The sequence below is a fragment of the Sinocyclocheilus rhinocerous genome, unplaced genomic scaffold, assembly GCF_001515625.1.
Source record: "Sinocyclocheilus rhinocerous isolate Xijiao unplaced genomic scaffold, SAMN03320098_v1.1 scaffold1631, whole genome shotgun sequence".
NCBI classification, from domain to species: domain Eukaryota; kingdom Metazoa; phylum Chordata; class Actinopteri; order Cypriniformes; family Cyprinidae; genus Sinocyclocheilus; species Sinocyclocheilus rhinocerous.
In genome coordinates this window covers 13,798-36,545 of record NW_015666240.1, presented here as the reverse complement: position 1 = coordinate 36,545, position 22,748 = coordinate 13,798, and the positions used below count along the sequence as shown (strand labels likewise).

Genomic DNA, 22,748 nt, shown 5'->3' with positions numbered 1-22,748 from the left:
GTGCCGAAATACAATTGGGTAAACTGGCATAAACCAGCAAAGGACCAGCTTAAACCAGCATCCCAGCGTCAAAACATACCTAACCAGCATATGCTGTTTTTTTCAACAGGGTTATCAGAACAGATTTGGAGAAATTCAGCCTTACATCCCTTGCTACCAGTGGATCATCTGCAGTGAATGGGTGCCGTCAGAATGAGAGTTCAAACAGCTGATAAAAACATCACAGTAAACATTTTAACTTTGACTCCATAACCCATAACAACACTTCTTCCAGTGAAAATGTCCATCTTCTGTTGTCCTTTCCCATCAAAATGCAATCTGTTTTGGTCTTGTAAACAGTGGTGCTTGTTCCATGCATATTCCTCTCCTGATTCAGACAAGGCAACATTTTCACTGGTCGAAGCAGTATATTATGGATAGAGGACTCAGATTTTAGCTGAAAGCAATGGTTTGAAGTTAAAAATGTCTTTAATGTCTTAATCAAGATGTTAATTGATGGACTGGAGTTGTGTGAATTACTTGTGGATTTTTTATGCTTTTTATCAGCTGCTTGGACTCTCATTCTGACGGCACCCATTCATTGAGAATCCATTGGTGAGCAAGTGATGTAATGCTAAGTTTCTCAATATCTGTTCCAATGAAGAAACAAACTAATCCATATCTTGGATGGTGCGAGTAAATTTTCAGGCAATTTACATTTTTGAGTGAGCTATTCCTTTAACTTGGTTCAACATCTTTGCAAGTCTACATTACCTCAGGTTTGCCCATTTATATTTTGTGGTCTGTTTGGATTACAGCTTGTGAAGAATTGACTGACATTTGGCGAGTTTTAAGCATGGACAATGTACGATCTAAATTTATCAGCCTAGTTCTTAACACTGTCCAGCATCTCTGTCCATTCGTTTCAGTTACGGTTGTTCACATCTCACGTGAATTGTGTGGTTTGGCACATTTTCCAGTCTTGGATTGAGGTTTGTCCTGGTTTAAATCGTACTGTCAGGGTCAATTCTTCATTAAATGGTTAAATCCACCGCAAGACTTATCCTGAAAAACTCAGCTCTCAGTTGTCTGGTTATGTTACATATGCCATAATGTTTGAGTTTAGTCATGCTGTTCTCAATGCATCTTTCTACTCTTTCCCTCAAGAATCGGCCATGTAATTTATTTCTATTTTACACCGTTTATTTAAACCGTTTTGTTATTAAACAAGAAAAACCAAGATCTGCAGTTCCTGAATTTTCTTGGTTAACTGAAATGGATCATTTAATTTTAATTTATAATGGAGACTATTAATAAAAAAAAAAAATTCAGTTTCTTGTACAAAGATGACATTTTGTATACTTTTATTGACATTTGTAGTGTACAATAAAGAAAGGTTGTATTGTCTTCCTTTTTCTTTTTGGCTTTTTATACATTGCAAATTTATTCCCATTTCACCCATGTCAGGTTTTAACAGTGTTTCATCACGGATCAAATCAATAGTATTCAAAACTCGTCCTCTGAAATGCTGTCGAAATGCAAAGACTTTCAGAATTGCATGTTCTCGTCGGTTTCAGCATGCATGCTGTTAAGCTTTGGGCTGACCAAAAAAAAAAAAAACTAATTACATAGAAAAAGGCTATGGTTAACAAAATATATAAATGTCAAGATATACAATACTGCACATCTAGAAAAACAATGACAAAGGTGGATACAGGGAGTAACAAAAGGCTGTGTTAGTGGCAAGACAATGCAGCTTTTATTTTTCAACATTTATTTTTCATGAACAGTCTGCTTCCAAAGCTGTCGGCGCTCTTCACCAAAAGCCAGAAACACATGATTTATGTCTCAACTGTTGACCTGTTAATAAAGGGCTGTGAGGTTGACTTGCTGTGGATCTTCATATCAGCTGCGGTCCTCATTCATCAAGCATAGGCCATCTGATGAAACCAACCATATTCTGAGTCATTATGCAAAACAGGACAATATGTTACCATCCCACCTTACTTTGTTATCTGACTAAAAGATTAATGATTGTCATAGTCAAGATACTTTAGTTGAAGTCATTTTAATAGTGCCTAGTTAGCTGAAGAGGACTGGTTAAAAACACTCTGTCTTTCTATCAGTTTAGATGTTATTGACAATCCAGTTGACCTTTGGAATATATCTTGATGAACGTATCAGCTTATGAATTTTTACGGCAAATGCCCGTTTCTCTTGAAATGTGATCCACAGCGACATCCTAAATTACAAGAGCTCCTTATATTGGTAGTTTTCGGTTTTGGGAGAGTTCCAAATTGAGTTGGCTACCTGTAGTAGTAATCAATTTTCTCCATGTGAGTGAAAAATCAATAGTGTCTTTCTATCTTGATTATGAAGTGACTGACCTCAAGGATTCTTCTACACTCTAAAAAAATGTTGGGTTAAATATAACCCAGCTATTGGGTTGTTTTGACCCAGCGGTTGGGTTCAAAACAACCCAATAGCTGGGTTTGTCCCTTTTTAACCCAGCATTTTTTAGAGTGTATCTGATATATTACATCGGTAAAAAAGTCTACATTACCTCAGGTTTGCCCATTTATATTTTGTGGTCTGTTTGGATTACAGCTTGTGAAGAATTGACTGACATTTGGCGAGTTTTAAGCATGGACAATGTACGATCTAAATTTATCAGCCTAGTTCTTAACACTGTCCAGCATCTCTGTCCATTCGTTTCAGTTACGGTTGTTCACATCTCACGTGAATTGTGTGGTTTGGCACATTTTCCAGTCTTGGATTGAGGTTTGTCCTGGTTTAAATCGTACTGTCAGGGTCAATTCTTCATTAAATGGTTAAATCCACCGCAAGACTTATCCTGAAAAACTCAGCTCTCAGTTGTCTGGTTATGTTACATATGCCATAATGTTTGAGTTTAGTCATGCTGTTCTCAATGCATCTTTCTACTCTTTCCCTCAAGAATCGGCCATGTAATTTATTTCTATTTTACACCGTTTATTTAAACCGTTTTGTTATTAAACAAGAAAAACCAAGATCTGCAGTTCCTGAATTTTCTTGGTTAACTGAAATGGATCATTTAATTTTAATTTATAATGGAGACTATTAATAAAAAAAAAAAATTCAGTTTCTTGTACAAAGATGACATTTTGTATACTTTTATTGACATTTGTAGTGTACAATAAAGAAAGGTTGTATTGTCTTCCTTTTTCTTTTTGGCTTTTTATACATTGCAAATTTATTCCCATTTCACCCATGTCAGGTTTTAACAGTGTTTCATCACGGATCAAATCAATAGTATTCAAAACTCGTCCTCTGAAATGCTGTCGAAATGCAAAGACTTTCAGAATTGCATGTTCTCGTCGGTTTCAGCATGCATGCTGTTAAGCTTTGGGCTGACCAAAAAAAAAAAAAACTAATTACATAGAAAAAGGCTATGGTTAACAAAATATATAAATGTCAAGATATACAATACTGCACATCTAGAAAAACAATGACAAAGGTGGATACAGGGAGTAACAAAAGGCTGTGTTAGTGGCAAGACAATGCAGCTTTTATTTTTCAACATTTATTTTTCATGAACAGTCTGCTTCCAAAGCTGTCGGCGCTCTTCACCAAAAGCCAGAAACACATGATTTATGTCTCAACTGTTGACCTGTTAATAAAGGGCTGTGAGGTTGACTTGCTGTGGATCTTCATATCAGCTGCGGTCCTCATTCATCAAGCATAGGCCATCTGATGAAACCAACCATATTCTGAGTCATTATGCAAAACAGGACAATATGTTACCATCCCACCTTACTTTGTTATCTGACTAAAAGATTAATGATTGTCATAGTCAAGATACTTTAGTTGAAGTCATTTTAATAGTGCCTAGTTAGCTGAAGAGGACTGGTTAAAAACACTCTGTCTTTCTATCAGTTTAGATGTTATTGACAATCCAGTTGACCTTTGGAATATATCTTGATGAACGTATCAGCTTATGAATTTTTACGGCAAATGCCCGTTTCTCTTGAAATGTGATCCACAGCGACATCCTAAATTACAAGAGCTCCTTATATTGGTAGTTTTCGGTTTTGGGAGAGTTCCAAATTGAGTTGGCTACCTGTAGTAGTAATCAATTTTCTCCATGTGAGTGAAAAATCAATAGTGTCTTTCTATCTTGATTATGAAGTGACTGACCTCAAGGATTCTTCTACACTCTAAAAAAATGTTGGGTTAAATATAACCCAGCTATTGGGTTGTTTTGACCCAGCGGTTGGGTTCAAAACAACCCAATAGCTGGGTTTGTCCCTTTTTAACCCAGCATTTTTTAGAGTGTATCTGATATATTACATCGGTAAAATATACAACAACCTAATTGAGGGAATCTAAAGCAGGGCTCCAGACTAACATGACTCTTAAAATTAAATGTTTAGAAGCAAAATGTCTTTTGAACCAATAACTGCAACCGCTTGAGAACGATGCTGTTCAGAATGTGGCAACTGACTTGCAGTTAAATAAATCTTTTGCAAACTCTGAATGACTCACTGACTGAATCGGATTCAACATGCTAACTCACAAATCCATTTGACACATTAAAAACAACCGGTTCTTGAGAATCATTTATCCGTAAATCAGACATCACGGCTCGCCATATAAAGGTGTAATTTAAAAAAAATGAGAGAAAAAAAAAATATATATATACATTTTTCATTTTCGCCAATGAAACCATATACAGACACACACAAAACACTATCCTAAGTTACAACATTATAAATAATTGCCACAAATTTGTATTTTGTTGCATTTGCAACTATTTCAGAAGCAGTCTGAAGCCCTGCTAAAGCATATTGATAATGATATTATCATATCTATAAAAGGACATTAAATATGAAAAGGTGCGGTCACGTTTACAGCTCTTCAACAAATTTTCAAAGGCAAAATCCAGTCATTTAAATTGGAATCCACTCAATCGTGAATTTTGCATGCAGCATATTTCCCAACAGAACCCTATTTGACCGTGTTGACCAACATAAAGTTGCTTGGTTTCAATGTGCTTTCAGTGTGAGCTGTGCTTCACACATCGTACACTATTGACAACAGACAATGAACTTTTTTGCCCGCAAAATTTCCCTAATGTAACTGCACCTTAACACTATGAGAAATGAATGCCATTAAGGACCCCAAACTGATAGCTGAATTAAGAGCTTTGGAACCACATCCCAAAACCCAACCTTTCCTCATATATGAATATAGTGTTCATCTTTGAATAACGTTTCAATATTCTTTATTCCCTCCTTCCATTTTCTTAATGATGGCTTAAAATCCCGTGCACTGCATTGCTATTCCTTACATAATCCTTTATATGATAACATGTTAAAAACACTGGCAGAACATTCTATAAACATGGGCCACTAAAAAAGGTTGAAAGAAGAGATGGGACAGGGATGGGATGCTAAATGCAGTGGCCCAGAGAGACTGTAACATTTCATCCTCTGTCCCGATCCAAACCGATCCATTATAAAAGCTTTATTGGACTGAGACATTCAGTCGTGTCAAAACCTACCATTATGTGGAATTGAAGTTGTAGTTGAATTCCAGAAGGCCGCTTGAAATTATTGTTGATCTTATTGTCTTAGTAAGTCTATAACGGAGGTCCGTTCTTGACATTTGTAACAGTAACTCAATCGACAACATTCCTAATACTGTTCCACAATCTTTCCACTGCCATGTCATGCAGCCCGTCTCTGAGGAAGCTACATCATATTAGCTTTGGAGCAGTTTTGCCTAACCAAAAAATATACGAGGTCCATATTCATGAAATAAAGCATCTGGTGATTCATAAAGCTTATAGAGGTGAGACTGAAGCTCATTCTTCGTTTCTAATTGAGGCCCAGGCTCTGTGTACCAGAACCTTTCCTTCTGTCAGTCTCCTCACCATCTGGAAGTCTCCATTAGGGCTGAGCGTGTAGAGCGCCCTCTTGTGTTTGAGGAGCTTAGTGTTGCTACAACAGTTCTCTGAATTCAGGGAATTCAGGGTCGCCACCCCTTTTGACTCAACAGGGCCTATGGTTTCCACAGTGGAGTTGAGAGGTGTGGAGAAACGAAAGAGAGCACCACATTCAGCAGGGCTGGGCAGAGGGGATCCCAGTGGAGATGGTGCATAGGTGGTATGGAGGACTTGTTCCTGCACAGCTTTCAGGCTCTTTGAAGTGCAAATGAGAGAGAAAGACAGCGAAGAGGGACTCGAGCTGGTGGGAGGCATGAGTCGGAGACTGGACAGATTCCCTCGTTTTAGGAGATGATCTCCAGGATGTAGAAGATGAGCTCCATCACCACAGGCCCTTCACTTAGCTGGCAGGCCCCACTGTGGATAACTGGGATGAGGGCACTGTCTAGATCGCTCAGGTACTGGGGGAGCAGCGGCTGACCGTTACTACCTGCTAGGTAGCCCACCTGTAAGACATTTCAGAGTAAAGATCCATTCATATCAATAATGATAACTATAACGATGACTACATCAGCAGCATCCACATCAACGCAAAATAACATTGTTTTTAAGCACGTGCTGCAGTTTTGATTCTGCTGGATTCTGATCTTAAAGGGTTAGTTCACCCAAAAATGGAAATTAGCTTGTGTTTTACTCACCCTCGAAGCATCCTAGGTTTATATGACTTTCTTCTTTCAGACGAATCCAGTCGGAGTTATATTAAAAAATTTTCTTTGATCTTTCAAGCTGTTTAATGGCACTTAGCGGGTGTTGCAGTTAAACAGTCCACAAGTCGTCAAATAAAGCTTGCGCATTCATAATAAAACGTGCCGCAGACGGCTCCGATGAATGAATAAAGGCCCCCTGTAGCGAATCCATGAGTTTTTGTAAGAAAAATATCCATATTTCAAACGTAATAAACACTTCCGTTATCTGTCATACGCGGATCCGTTCCGGCGGAAGGCGTATGACGTATGCGCAGCGCGCGCGCGCCTCTGAGATATGCTAGTCTCGCGACTTTGTTTAATAGGAGCAAAGGAAGCAAAGTTTCCTTACTTCAGCAAAGGAAAACCAGTCAACTGCAACACCCGCTGAGTGCCATTACACAGCTTGAAAGATCAAAGACAATTTTTAATATAACTCCGACTGGATTCGTCTGAACGAAGAAAGTCATATACACCTAGGATGCTTCGAGGGTGAGTAAAACACAAGCTAATTTCAATTTTTGGGTGAACTAACCCTTTAAAGGGACACCTCACCCAAAAATGTAAACAGTGCTTGATCTGTGCATATTTCTCTCCTAAATCAGATGAGACGACTTTTCCACTGGAGAAAGCAATATTATGGAAAGAGGACTTATATTTCAGCCGAAGCAATGGTTTGAAGTTATAAACGTCTTAATGATAGATTTGTTTATTACAAACATGCAGATTTTCGCTTCACAAGATGTTAATTGATGGACTGGAGTTGTGTGGATTACTTGTGGATTATTGTGATTAGGGCTGGGTTTTGAGACAAATTTCACGATTCGATTCACAAGCTTGCGATTCAATTTCGATCTCAATTCGATTAGATTCAATATCAATTAATTTGGAAATATAGACGTTTAAATGGAGCTTGTCCTTGTCACCTGATCTGAGTCCAACGTGACCCGCAGGCCCAGTTTGGCCATGCCGTCCTCTTTGAGAAGTTTGAGGTGAGGGCACAGGGCCACGCAGAAAGCCCTTGCCACATTCTCAGCGAGGCGGCTGTGGTCCGCAGGATCGCTCAGGCCATTGGTCTGGTCCTCGCTCCGCAGGAAGAACACCTGAGCAAACAACACAACGTAATATACGGAGTTAAAAAGTAGAATTGTATCATTTGCGACAAAAAAATTATATGCTTTTGTTCCAATTATAAAAGTCACTGAAGTCCAAAACAGGATCACTGGATCCCACTGAATTTCAATGTATTCACGAAAAAAGCACCATGTCATTTTTCAAAATATGTTCTTTTGTGTTCCACAGAAGAAAGTCAGTCATACAGATTTGAAATGTCATTTCAATAGAGTTCATAACGTTAGATGAAGATGAATAATGAATCAATGTTAAAAACCTCTGTCCAACGGATGACTTTCCCATTGGCTTTATATTCCGAGCCATGGAAGATCTTAACGCTGGTGACAGACTCCATGGATTTCCCATCAACGGAGCTGATCACTCTGAAAATATGTGCACAGGTGAGATGAGTATGATGTTTGTTCATGACAAGTCAACAGCATTTAACAAAAAAGGATAGATGTCTGCACACTGAAATTACAACTCCAGAAATTTGTTAATAAAACAGCATGAGAGTTTCAACCAGTCAGGACTTCATCAGGAACAATCCATATAATTGAATGAGACGCCTGAATGTTGAATGAGGTCAGCAGCATTTACCATGGAACCCGCAAAGCTCCAGAACCTGGGACTGAATATTTCCCGTTGTAAACAAATTGGGCCTCATTCATGAAACACGAGCAAACACATTTTTGTGTAAATCGTTCGTAAAGCTGTTCTGACGTAAATTTTGGGATTCATGAAAGTGTTCGTATTTTACAAATTTTAGTTGGTACACAAATTTACTCTTGCTCCCAGCCCCGCGTAAATGGGTTGTAATCATCCGAACGTTTTGCTCATTGATGGCGCTGCATGTTTATAAAACTATTTACCTTATATAATCACGTATGTATCACGCAGCATTTTGATAAAATAACACAGTAATTATACACAGTATACTGTGTTTTCCTTTTTACTATTAGGCCTATAATGAACAGCAGTAATATTATCTGCAAATTTAACACTTTTATCAAATAATTAATTAGCTACTTTTGTTAGGGATGTACCAATTAGTCTCTCAATTATTACGGAAATGGTTTTTATAAAATGGCCAGAATGAGGAATAACAATAAACATTTCCTATGGCTGATATAGCGCTATTGCTAGATTTGGCAGACAGAGTGCTGCACAAAAGACGTAGGCCTATTTTTAGAGACCGTGCAGATGCAAATTTAACACTTTTATCAAATAATTAATTAGCTACTTTTGTTAGGGATGTACCAATTAGTCTATAGCGAACTATATCGTTTGTTTATTCTAAGCGCACGCGCATCTGCCGCTTTAAAATTATCGAGCTCGTTATAGCAGGATGGATTCTGATTGGCTGTCAATATTTGTATCGTTCATCACACCAAGAACGATAACTATAAAGATAACGATATTAGCGTCCACACCAGCGAACTATATCGTTTGTTTATTCTAAGTGCCTTTATCGTTATAGTTGTGGTGTGGACTCTGCTATTCTTTAATATTGTGAAAGATTTTTAGAACTATATCTTTATCGTTATCTTCAATTTCTGCGTGAGAAATATTTCTTTTTAATTCGCTTTTGAGAGGACATGTTGAAGTCCTTATTTTCGTTTCAACGATTTTTAGAACTATATCTTTATCGTTATCTTTATAATTATCGTGTTTGGTGTGAATGGGCCTTAAGGCCCGTTCACACCAAGAACGATAACTATAAAGATAACGATATTAGCGTCCACACCAGCGAACTATATCGTTTGTTTATTCTAAGTGCCTTTATCGTTATAGTTGTGGTGTGGACTCTGCTATTCTTTAATATTGTGAACTATTTTTAGAACTATATCTTTATCGTTATCTTCAATTTCTGCGTCTGAGAAATTTTTCTTTTTCATTCGCTTTTGAGAGGACATGTTGAAGTCCTTATTTTCGTTTCATAATATTATGCCCATATATAGTTGTCAGTGGGATTCATGGGCTCTTTTGAGAGGACATGTTGAAGTCCTTATTTTCGTTTCATAATATTATGCCCATATATAGTTGTCAGTCGGATTCATGGGCGCGGATTATGGTAATTATGAATGAGCATGCACGCTCGCCCCATTTACGAATGTTCGGAATTCATTAACATACACATGTTTAACTATCAAATCTGATGTTTATGAAGCATTTGTGAATCCGGAGGAGAGTTTTCGGGAAGGTCTGTTTTACGCGCAAATTACTCTGAATTTACTCATATATTTACGCAAGTTTCATGAATGAGGCCCATTGTTTTTAAAGGGATATCCACAAAAGCGGCTGATGATATGATAAACATCAGAAGGATATATATCAATCTCTTATGCCTCATAAAACCAGCTCTGACCACACTCTGAAACAATTATCTCAGAGTTTGTTATTATTTAAAAACATGCTGCTTTATTACTGATCTGTAGGACATGATACAAATTCAGAAATAAATAAATAACAATACTGATACAAAGACTTAAAGTACCAACACAGTCCTAATGCCAAAGAAAGGTTAGTATGAATTCCAACATATACTGTAAACACTGCAGCTTATCCAGGTCAATGTTAGGAAAACATCTTATTAACCAACAAACGGTTCATCGGGCATAACAAAGAATCATGATTATGGATAGTAAGTACAGAGTCAAAGATATACAGCGAAAGTATAAATAATAGTATGGTAAAGAATTCAATTTTGGTAAATGGAAAAAATACATATTTGTATGGGTGTACTGTAAAAATATCATTAAAAGTAAATAACGGAATATGGGAGCTGCATGAATCTTTTGAAGTTTGCAGCCTGCGTTTACTGCTAAAAGTTAAATACCTGATGTGCATTTGATTAAGATCTCAGCAGCACACTCTATTAAACCTGGATCATTATTTGATGTGAATGCTCTTAAATTACATTTTAGGGAATGATGTCAGTGAACTAATCAAGAAAAAGAGTCAGTTTTACAGTTGTATAGATACCCCTTGTTGACGTTGTGGTCATCATCAACCCACTGGATATAGTTTGTTATTATTTAAAAACATGCTGCTTTATTACTGATCTGTAGGACATGATACAAATTCAGAAATAAATAAATAACAATACTGATACAAAGACTTAAAGTACTAACACAGTCCTAATGCCAAAGAAAGGTTAGTATGAATTCCAACATATACTGTAAACACTGCAGCCTATCCAGGTCAATGTTAGGAAAACATCTTATTAACCAACAAACGGTTCATCGGGCATAACAAAGAATCATGATTATGGATAGTAAGTACAGAGTCAAAGATATACAGCGAAAGTATAAATAATAGTATGGTAAAGAATACAATTTTGGTAAATGGAAAAAATATATATTTGTATGTGTGTACTGTAAAAATATCATTAAAAGTAAATAACGGAATATGGGAGCTGCATGAATCTTTTGAAGTTTGCAGCCTGCGTTTACATAAACTTGATTTTCACTACAGGGGGACTTTAAATGACATTTTAGGGAATGATGTCAGTGAACTCGTCAAGCAAAAGAGTCAGTTTTACAGTTGTATAGATACCCCTTGTTGACGTTGTGGTCATCATCAACCCACTGGATATGGACATGCTCCTGGTTCTCCTCCTGATCAGCTTTCCCACAGGCAATACTGAAATCTTTCATCTCTCTCAGGGCTTGCCGTAAGGCCTCCATCATTTCAGCTGTAATCTGCACCATCACGCCATCTGAGGCACAAGAATTTATCATTACAATTATAAGAACACAAATCTGCACAATATTTTACAATTTTACAAATTAGAATCAGTTGGTACAAAAAGTACAATTCTGCCAGACTTTGACTTTGGTCAGAAACATTAAAAGGGAGATTATGTCCAGTTTAGTCATTGTTCCAGAGGGATCAGATGTCCTACATTTAGAGAAAGAGGAATGCAAATGTTTTCTGCTGTACCTTCCACAATGCTGGTCTTAGCCAAGTAGCCCGATGAAGCCTTTAAAGCCCCGCTGAACACAAAGAAGGAGGCCCCAGTCACTAAAAGAGGAGGGGGACTTTAAATGACATTTTAGGGAATGATGTCAGTGAACTCGTCAAGCAAAAGAGTCAGTTTTACAGTTGTATAGATACCCCTTGTTGACGTTGTGGTCATCATCAACCCACTGGATATGGACATGCTCCTGGTTCTCCTCCTGATCAGCTTTCCCACAGGCAATACTGAAATCTTTCATCTCTCTCAGAGCTTGCCGTAAGGCCTCCATCATTTCAGCTGTAATCTGCACCATCACGCCATCTGAGGCACAATAATTTATCATTACAATTATAAGTACACAAATCTGCACAATATTTTACAATTTTACAAATTAGAATCAGTTGGTACAAAAAGTACAATTCTGCCAGTCTGTATTTTTGATCAAATAAATGCAGCCTTGATGAGCATAAGAGACTTCTTTAAAAACATTACAAGTCTTACTGATCCCAAACTTTTGACCGGTAGTGTGCATATATATTAAACAAAAAAAATCTGTCATAATTTACTCACCCTCTTGTCATTCTAAACCTGTTAGGACTCTTCTTCTGCAGAACATAAAAGGAGAAATTTTGAAGAGTTTCAAACAGTTTCAGTTCTCACTGACTTCCATTGTATGGACAAAAAGTACAATGGAAGTCAGTGGGAAAGGAAACTGTTTGGTTTCACAGAAGACCGGTTTGGAATGACATGAGGGTAAGAAAATGACAATAGAATTTTTCATGTTTGGGTGAACTATCCCTTTGATTGGGTTAATCAACGTGATTAATTTGAAGACATCTTTAAACGACTGACATCTGTCATTTTCATACATTACCCTTCAAAAGTTTGGGGTTGGTCATTTTTTTAATGTTTTTGAAAGATGTCTCTTAAGATAAGTTCACACTACAGGACTTTAAACGTTGGCAGATCGCTGTGCTATTCAGACTACATGACTTGCTGTGGAGTCTTTAAGTCGTTGTGGTGTTCACACTACGTGGCACTACGTAAATGATCCGCAACCGGGGGTTACACACTACAAAAGCTAACAACAATGTCACCCAACGACTCAACAAACCACATTTTGTCACGAAAACACACGCGAGAATTGGAACGGGAATGACGCGAAACAACACGTGAAACAGGAGTTGTTTATTTGAAAATGGATGTCGGGAAGAAATTAGCGCTGCAAGGTTTGCTCTATGAACAATTTTGCTCCATTTATTGTGTCCAAACTTTTCTTTAAGCCATGTTGCTGCTGTTGTTTTTCTTCCGGTGACCTCAACCCATGCCTTGCTCATTAGCTGTAGCTCGTCACGACACCTGACAACACGTGATGTCGAGTCGGCCGACCGGTCCAGATATTTGGCATGCTAGATATTTGTTTGCCGTCGGCGAGGTGTCGGCGGCGCGTCAGTGAGCCTCTTTGATGCGTCGTTGTGTAGTTCACACATAAAGATTGCCGAGCGCCGATCACCCGCTGATTTTCCCCCGATCACAGCCGGACATGTCGGCGAGCTCGTTAACTTGCAAATCGGGCTTAAAGGCACAATATGTAAGATTTTTTTATTAAAATGGCGAAAATTACATATTGTGCCTTTAAATCAGGCTTAAAATCCTGTAGTGTGAACTTGGCATTATGCTCACCATTTATTTGATCACAAAGACAGTAAAAACAGTATGATTGTGAAATATTATTACAATTAAAAATAACTGTTGTCTATTTTAAGATATTTTAAAACTGTAATTTATTCCTGTGATGGCAAAGCTGAATTTTCAGCAGCCATTACTCCAGTCTTCACATGATCCTTCCAAAATCATTCTAATATGCTGATTTGGTGCTCAAGAAACCTTTCTTATTAACAATGTTGAAAATGTCTGAACAATAGTGTACACACACTGGGTGAAATCTTTGGGTGCGGCTTCAAGGTTTCATTTGCAAATGCAAGTAACCGTGGCGCACCTTTGCGAGGCTGGTGATGAATACTGATAGCCTGCGTCTGGTAGTTCCCATCGTCATTCTGAACACAGACAAGATGGGAATCCGCTCGCTCGTTGAAGCACGCTCCCATTGCCAGCACATGCTCGTTGGACTTATTCATTGCCTTCATGAGCTGAGAAAGGAGAAAGCCGAAAGAAAAGCTTGTCATGACTTTCCAAAGTTATGCATAATCTTAATACTTAATTCTTAGTTCTTAAGGGTTTATAAGTCCTAGTTGAGTGAATGACAGCTTCTAAAGACAGCAGAGAGTAAGACACAAGGCACTCGAGGCTTTAAATAATCCCTGCTATGTCAAAGGTCTGCCACTACAAGTTCTGCTCTGTCAAACGCTTTTCAAACACAAGCTAAATACCAAAACTCTTCAATGACTCGAGAAAAGGACACTGAGACAAGCTGTTGTCAATGCTTCACTTGTTCCATGGGACATTTGGCATCAATCTGCTATGCTCGCTGTTCCACATACATCTCAAAAACACTTTGTGCGCATTCTGTTTTAAACGTGTTGCCACAAATGCAACAGAAATTCAAATAGCGTCTCTGTGGCATGTGCTAGTCTTCATGCACCTCATTGTAATGGTTGCTCGGTATCTTGATGCAAGTCTTCCTCACTTCCATGTCCACCACCAGCCCCTTCACCACCGGCAACGTGTATTGGTAATTACGGAAATCCTGTAGACGTGAGAAAAGTCAGATGCCCATAAATGACAAGACATGGGTTCATATTGACGTAAGGCATGTGCTAAATGCAGAAGAAGAAGTGAAATAAGTATACTCACTGACAATAAGTTCATAATGGTATGACCAGTCTCTCCAAAGAGGGGTTTTCTGAAGCGAACGCTAAATAGTGGGCAGGGGTAGACTGCAACACAAGTGCATAAGAACACGCTAAGCCATCCAAACAAGTCATGCTATTCAAATCAGCAGCTCACAATAAGCTCCTAAACACTCCACATGACTGAAAGGCCCCTATTATATACGGTAATATTGCAATTACTGTAATGTAAAAATCGGGGGCCTATGTGTCTAACCAGTCTTCATGCACCCAGATAAACATGAGACTAGAACCGTACATGGTGCTTCTAACTGTAAGTGAGCAAACTTGTGAGCAAAAAAAATGTCATGGATGAGAATTCATGAGTTGAGAAGCTCAGCGGGAAATACATTGTTAATATATTCCATCTCCACAGGAGGACTTGCCTCAGGGGCATAGAAAAAGACATTTTCTGCATTGTTTCTTGAACAGCTCTACTACAGGCATCAAAAAGGGGCCTTGCATTAGCTATATCCTGTAAACGCACACCTCACTATGTCAAGAGGTCAAATATACAATAAAAACTACAAGATATTTCATCGTTCGACACAGCTAAACCATCACACAGGCCTCAAATTCAACATCAAACCAAAATCTCACATCGGTATTCCGCCCCCAGGCGGAGCATGAGTCGGATGGGAAAGACCTTGGCCCAGGGGGTCTCCCACTTCTGCACCAGGATGCCAAAGAGGTAGGGTGGGTTAGGCAACGGCAGTTCCTGCAGGGTCTGGAACGTGGGGCTGATATAAAGGAAGCCGCCGTGCTCCTTGCTGCCCAGGAAGCTCTGAGTGAAGAAGGAGTGGCCCAGGTGACTTAACACATTACCTGAACAGAAGAAAATGTGGGATTAGATCAAGCTCTACCACTGTGCTTCATGCTTAAGTTATTTCCAATTAGATAAAAAAAAAAAAAGTGTTTTGCAACTATTTAAAAGGCTATACAACTTTGCTGGAATATAACTGCCACAATAATAATCAAGTTGTTGTTAACAGTAACGTTACGTCCAAGATGATAGACAGACTTAAATGTGACCCTGGACCACAAAACCAGTCCTAAGGGTAAATTTTTTGAAATTGAGATTTATACATCAATAAATACAATAAATACGCTTTCCATTTGCTAAAAATATACCCCAGCGACTTGAGACTGGTTTTGTGGTCCAGAGTCACAAATGTCAAATATGAATATTTTATTTCAACTGAAGTGTAGTTCAATCATGACAACTGTCGGAACATTTTAGCACGGTGATGGATATGACAATGTTAATGTATTTGGTCTTGGCGGAACAGATCTGCTACGCTGCTGCTGAATTGCTGCTGCTGTTGGTTATTGCGGTAGTTGTAGATTACTGCTGCTGCTGCAAGCAAGTAGAGGAACTTGCTACTGCCAATGCATATGGCGATACGGTGCCATGAGTATTTAAGACATACTGCTGCTGCACAAATAGCATATAAAATAACCCCGTAGCAGATCTATACAGGTGGAGCTGGGGAAGGTGGAGGGTTTCAGAGAACTCTGAAAGCGCGCTGCAGGAATCTCAAGTGAATGCTAGTCAGCCATATAAATGCAAGGCAGTAAGCTCATTGGCTGCATATGCAGCATGAACCAATCACCTTGTGCCAAGTCGTTTAACTCTCTAAATATCATTAGTTACGTTACCACCCCGTCAGAATGCGCCATCTAGAGTTTCATGACTGAACTATATATTTGCATTCAATTACAAATTAGCTATTTCAATATTTCTTTTGCATTTTTATGCTTATTAGAGTATATTGTTGTAAGCTTTGCAACATTTTGCTAGATTATTTTGCTAATTTATTACTACCATGTGGTGAGCAGTTGCTGACTATGTAGAATGCAAAGATCCAGTCACATAAGCGAAACTTCTGTGAAATTTCTTATGGGCAAAAAATGTGGCCGCTGCTTTATTTGTAGTTCAGTTAATTTAGGATGCTGACTGTTTACAGATCATTAGATTGTAGAACTAAAATTGCAACAGCTCATAATGCTCCAATAGAACAAAAAAAGTTCATGAGAGTTCCTCAGCATTAGCCACTATGTACATTATGTACCATTGAACTTGGCCAGACAAATAACATTCTTTTACTGAACACATCTGACTTGGCACACATCCTACATTAGGCTCACAGGGAATGTTGTCAGAGTAAGATGACATGGGAACTGTTCTGTGGCTGAACCCGCTGACCTGAAGCAGAACTTGGTGACAAGAGGATTATTGTGTCTCGAAAACAATTTCTGCTGAAGTGGATCCTCAATGCCACCAGGGCCAGCAGCCTCATTTTACCTTTAAGAGCCTACTGGAAGAACGGTCTAATTTTATCTATGTAGGCCTTGCTCTCATTTGGTCTGGATCAGTTTACCAGAACGGGCCCCCTGGTGGAGGCGTATCAGTTTACCTGTGAGAGCCTCCCGGTACAGCTGGACGAAGTGGCTGAAGACGTTCTTGGGAATGGTTTTCTCGTCAGGGAGGCACTGTAGAAGCACTACAACCTCTGCCTGGCCCACGGCATGCATGCCCTTTGTCATAATATACCAGCACTTCCTATTTACATCTTCACACAAAGATGACACAAAAGACTGTTATGACTCATGGGAATTTCCATGGCATAGTGAAGGAAAGCCTCATGTTGCCAATTTTCTGCAATTCCACAAAAGAATGACAATAGCCAAGACATGCAGCTACCAGTTAAGTTCAACTAAAATGCTACAATGAATGCATTACATTCAATAATTGCTACAACTGTAACTAATAAAATGGGTAACTAATAAAATTATTTAACTTCAGGCATATTTACAAAACCCTTTAAATATGTACTGTGTGTAAATGGTTTATATAGACTACCATTCAAAATTTGGGGGTCAGCAAGTTTTCCTTTTTTTTACTAAATTAATACTTGTTAAAAAATAATGCAAAATTGATCGAAATTGACAGTAAAGACATTCATAATGTTTCAAAAGATTTCTGTTTCAAAAAAATATTAAGAGTTTTTAACCTTAATAATAATAAGAAATATTTCTTGAGCAATTAGAATGATTTCTGAAGGATCATGTGACATTGAAGACTGAAGTAATGGCTGCTGAAAATTCAGCTTTGTTAATAAATTACATTGTAATAAATTACATTTTAAAATGTATTCAAATATTTTAAATTGTAGTAATACTGTGAAAAAAACATTAAATTGCTAAAAAATAAATATGAGTGTATAACGAAAAAAAATGATGTGTAAAGAAATAAGGTAAACACTTGTGAGCAAAATCTGTCAATTTATGCAAAAACTGAAAATGAATTCATTAATATTATTTAAAGCCATCTGTGATATTAGCCTTTGCAAAAAGTAGATTTTTTTGCATCTAATTCCAGAAATATTAAAAACAATGAAAAAGGTGAAGATTCATTTTTATAGGACAAATTAACCAAACATGCCCATAGTTAAAGAGAAATGCCCAGGAAAATGATTTCACAAATTCACTCTATTAGCACATACACTTAAAATTGAACCCAAGAGAACATCTAGCAAGGAGTGGCTCACTCACAATTGACCAGTTTGACCATGGCCAGCAGGTTGGCATTGAGAACAAACACCAGGGGATCAGGTCCGCCCTCCTCAAGCTGCTGCATCAGCACAATCTCAGAAGGTCTTTCCTCCACAGCATAGTCTGCAGACAAGACACATAATATCAGTACTGTAACTATCAACAAACTGCTCCATGACTCTATTCAGTTTCCTCTCATGGTACAACCCAGATGAGGAACCAACCCAATGAAAGTCCGCCCTTAGCATGAGTGGTGGAGACGTAAGCAGAAACACAGATACATGCATACAGACATGCACAAACAATCACCAATACTCATATTTTCAGGAGTGGAGGCAGCTGAATGGTGAGGATGGGCAAGCACCTGTGATGTGGCCTCCCGTACCTCCTTTGATGCCTGTGGAGATGAGGATGGGAGGAAGTCCGTCCTCTGGGATCAGACTGAGAGAGCTGCCCACAGGGCTGGCGGTCGGGGCTCCAGTGGCACGGGCCGCCTATGGCAGGGCAAGAGACACAAACTTATGCCACAACATAACGCAACTGTCTCAGGGTAAGAATCACAATCAGAAACAAGCTTATGCCTGTAAAAACTCTATATTACAGATGATTCGAAAAAATTGATAAAGCAAATCTTCACCGCAGAAGCATTGGCTCCTGAGGATTTGTTTGAATTTTGCGATGCTGCCACAGGCTGTGTGGGGTTGGGGTTTCCTGCTGGCCCTTTAGAAGAGTCTGTAGTTTCCCCATTGGGTAAAATGCCGTCAGCAAACCAAACCCTTCTTTGCTCTCGAGGAAGAGAACCTGAAAGTACACATACACACATACACACACACAAACACAGGGAGGCTTATGAATAGCGAACTCTAGACTTTAAACAATACACAGCATGAAAAGCAGTGTTCAAATTCAGAGTAGAGGGACCTGTCACATATAAGAACAAACCAAGGAATGGTCAAACTGCTGCTCTGACATCATGTTTTGTTTTGTTTTTAATCCAACTTTTCATCAGTGATCTAGCTCTAAAAACCCTTAAGGACTCAATTCTGTCATCTGTATGACTTTATTTATTATGTGGAACACAAAAGAAGATATTTTAAAGAATGCTGGTAGCTTGGGTGTCACAATATGCCGGCATTGACAATAACTGTAATATTTAAAAAATGAAATATTGATAACGTGCTAATTTTGACAGCACTACAAGATAACGCATGCAATTAAATTTTTCAGTTTAACACATTAAAAATATTTACTGCAGGGGTGGAGCTAGAGTTGGTCACCACACTCACAACTGCTGCTTCTGTCTCTTTTTTCTTGACAAGAACTGTGTTTATTTAGATGCAGAACGTCTTTGCGGCCACATTAAACGGGAGACTTTTCAGACGTGCACTCCAACTTCATCTCAGCGCCAGGCGCTGGTCAAACGAGCACGGAAAAGGTACAGGTGACGAGGGAGCTTCACTAGAACAACAGTGAACTGCGGTCAGATGAGATGTTGTCAGGCCATATGTCAGTAAAAACAAATTTTTCTGTCCTGTCAGCCGTTATACTGTGCTCATAGCACGTGCTCTTCAATTGCATGCACAAATGAAACCACGAGCATGCAATGTCGTAGTTATGTCATCAGTTAAGTCATGAAGTTACAAAAAGGCGATTAAAGCTGCCTTAAAACTGTGCATGTAACGATTTGTTATATACGATTTAAATTTAAGAACGTGTCTCTAAAATGCAGTGGTTTTCAAAACTGTCCTGGAGCACACCAGCACTGTCTCCCTCATCTAACACACCCGATTCAACTCGTCAGCTCATTAGTATAGACTTTAAGACCTGAAGTGAGTCAGAAAAGGTAAAGAGATGCGTGTCAGATCCGTGTCATGCAGCCGTTAAAGCAACCAAAATAACCTAGCTGCTGTGATGTCTGTTAATCAAAGAACAGGAAAAGAAAAAAAAAAAGAGGAAATCCAACTTTTGTAGCTTTAAGGATTCATCTATATTTAATTTAGAATTTAGTGTTTAATGACTTTAATTTCTGTATATTTCCTACTTGCTGAAGGGCACAGGTAGCTAAATATGACATTTATTAAAGGGTTTATGTGAAGATTGTTTTAGGTTCACTTAAATTCAAAGTTGTTATTTTTTTAAAGTCTAATAAATGTTAAAATTGATAGCTCTCAATTATACTGTAATGTTGAATGACTATAGTCAATGGTTAAATATTAGAGGAAAAAAAAACAATTTCCTAGAGACATCAGTAGTATTGATATCAGTGATAATCACCTTCAATCATAAAAAAGATGCCATTAAGCAAATATTAAAAATATACTGTCTTTATGTTGTTTCTACATTAATTTGAAGATTGCAATATAAAAGCATAATTAAAAACCTTAAATGTTAGGTGGAATTAATCGCGATTAATTTCGGGGGGGAAATGTGCGATTAATTAATCTTTTTTTAATCAATTGACAGCACTAATATCTTGTTAATATTAACTATATTATATATAAACACAATATTGTAAATAAGCCAGCATCTCCAATATATTAGGTGGTGTTTGTGTATCATAAAACCCCAAAAATAAAACACAATGCGTAGCTACTACTGCTGCACAAAATCAGGTCCAGAGGAGATAGATGACAGGTGATGGTTAAGTTATGGTTACAAACTCTCTCTCCGCCTTCTTACATTTGCATTTGGAGTGCGATTCACTGAACAAAAATTCACTGAGAAAACACCAAATAAACAAAATTAAATAAAAGATTGGCTCCTATAATCATGTAGTGAAAATCTGATATTGTGACAGCCCTGTTAGTAACCAAATAGCTTTGGTAACCATTGACTTCCAATGTATGGACAATGAGATTCTGAGACATTTCTGAAAATATTTTCTTTTGTGTTCAACAGAATAAAGTAATACAGGTTTGGAATAATATGAGGGCGAGTAAATGATGACTGAGTTTTAAGGAATGACAACAGTAGTTGTTAGTGCACGATTAGGTTATGGTAAGTGAAGCTCCCACTAAACAGACCTATAATGAAGTTTACGGGATGGGGACTCACAAAGTGCCCTAACACAGTTTGAACACTGCTGAAAAGTCGAAATCAGCAATCTACAAATTAACAATGCTTTTGGCAATATCCTACAGAATTTACCTTCAGACCCTGGCTGTTTGAGGACACCAACAGGCACCATGACAGTTGGGGGTGGGGAGCTGATTGCTCCTGATGCCTGGGCTTGCTGCAGAGGGGGAATAGTGGAGCAGTACTCAGCTGGGTTGTTGGGATTTGGGCTCTGGTTGCAACCACCTCCCATGTTCTCCCATGCTTGAGCTTATAAGTAAGACACAGAGTTCAAAGGATCTGGTTATTCACATAGTAAAACTAATTTCAAGTGTTAACTGGTTCATTTCTGTATTCTGTACAAAAACTCCCAGCCTATATAGGGAAATGTATAACTATTCCTATGAGTTTCATATAACTCACCATTCATAAGTGCACGGTGGCAGGTAACACAAACCCTCGCTTCTTTCCTGTCCATGTACATCAGCCTGCTTTTCAGACTACAACAAGCAGCACAGAACACCTGGCCAAACACACACCACAAACAAAATATGTTTGCTTTGATAGAAACAACTCATACCAGAAATGAGACATAATAACAAATGATGCATAATAACAAAACATTGCAAAGAAACTATATGAATCAGTCATGAACCAGTTCTCAGAACAGAAGAAGTGGTCTAGAGTAGGGATGCAACGATTAACCGATTTCACTATTAACCGTGCTTTAAAACGTCACAGTTAATGGACTATATGGACAGAGCCTTCTTTAGAACTTCTGCATTAAGATAAGCCAGCTCGTAAACTTCCGGTGAAACGTCTTAAAGATTCACTTTTCATTCATGAAGATGACATGACAAATTGTGCCAAAAATGTGTCTCCTGGCGGAAAACAAAGCCTTGTTTAGATGAAAATTACATTAAATTAGCATTATAACCAGTAGATGGCACCAGAGGATCACTAATTAGCTCAGTTGCCATAAACTCCCTAGTTTTTTCACATCTTGCTTCTGTATTTATTATAAAATGATTGTAACACATTTTAGTACTTTTACTGTACTCAAGTAGCTCTATAAAAACGTGCATTACGTCTAAATTAACTCATAAAAATCTAATATAATTTCGTAAATTGCATAAACAAAACAGCATCATGTATCTATGCATTGATTAATCCAAAGAGCCGAAGCGCCATTCACACAGACTGCATTTAAAAACATATGAGACGCAGTGAAAAGGAATAAACCTCCACAAATTCGTGACGTGTTTTCTAAAACTTTAAACTGTTTTAACTTTGCATGGCTTTCTATACATCTCTTGTGTGAGACGCGCGTGCAGCAGTCATATTTGTCTGTCTAAAAAATGCGCTGAATATGCGGTCTGTGTGAATGGCTTGGTTTCGGTTTTAACCCATTCAAGATCTTCTCCGCATTGAGCTTCTATATTTCACTAATATGTTGAATGAATAACGCAGCAGCGGCGCGTCTCGTGGGCTAGACTAACAAAACATTAAAATGCAACAACGTCACTTACATCATCACCGCATCTCGCGCGCCACTGATGACGCTCCCT

General features: G+C 38.2%; 1 protein-coding gene across 2 annotated transcripts in view; it reads right to left on the bottom strand.

Moving 5' to 3' along the window:
• Positions 1 to 5,984: 5,984 nt before the first annotated feature.
• Positions 5,985 to 22,748, bottom strand: part of LOC107732202 (zinc finger FYVE domain-containing protein 9-like) — a 23,667-nt gene continuing 6,903 nt past the window's right edge. The window contains exons 4-18 of one of the 2 annotated variants that reach the window (XM_016543481.1): positions 21,604 to 21,703; positions 21,274 to 21,450; positions 18,764 to 18,927; positions 18,491 to 18,620; positions 18,127 to 18,249; positions 16,989 to 17,144; positions 15,172 to 15,396; positions 14,537 to 14,619; positions 14,325 to 14,429; positions 13,722 to 13,872; positions 11,707 to 11,787; positions 11,320 to 11,482; positions 8,039 to 8,144; positions 7,575 to 7,751; positions 5,985 to 6,411 (exon numbers count right to left, since the gene is read on the bottom strand). In XM_016543481.1, the coding sequence (XP_016398967.1) occupies positions 6,250 to 6,411; positions 7,575 to 7,751; positions 8,039 to 8,144; positions 11,320 to 11,482; positions 11,707 to 11,787; positions 13,722 to 13,872; positions 14,325 to 14,429; positions 14,537 to 14,619; positions 15,172 to 15,396; positions 16,989 to 17,144; positions 18,127 to 18,249; positions 18,491 to 18,620; positions 18,764 to 18,927; positions 21,274 to 21,450; positions 21,604 to 21,703 (2,103 nt within the window). In that variant the 3' untranslated portion in view covers positions 5,985 to 6,249. The remainder of the gene's footprint in view (positions 6,412 to 7,574; positions 7,752 to 8,038; positions 8,145 to 11,319; positions 11,483 to 11,706; positions 11,788 to 13,721; positions 13,873 to 14,324; positions 14,430 to 14,536; positions 14,620 to 15,171; positions 15,397 to 16,988; positions 17,145 to 18,126; positions 18,250 to 18,490; positions 18,621 to 18,763; positions 18,928 to 21,273; positions 21,451 to 21,603; positions 21,704 to 22,748) is intronic. The other variant, XM_016543482.1, reaches the window with a different exon arrangement.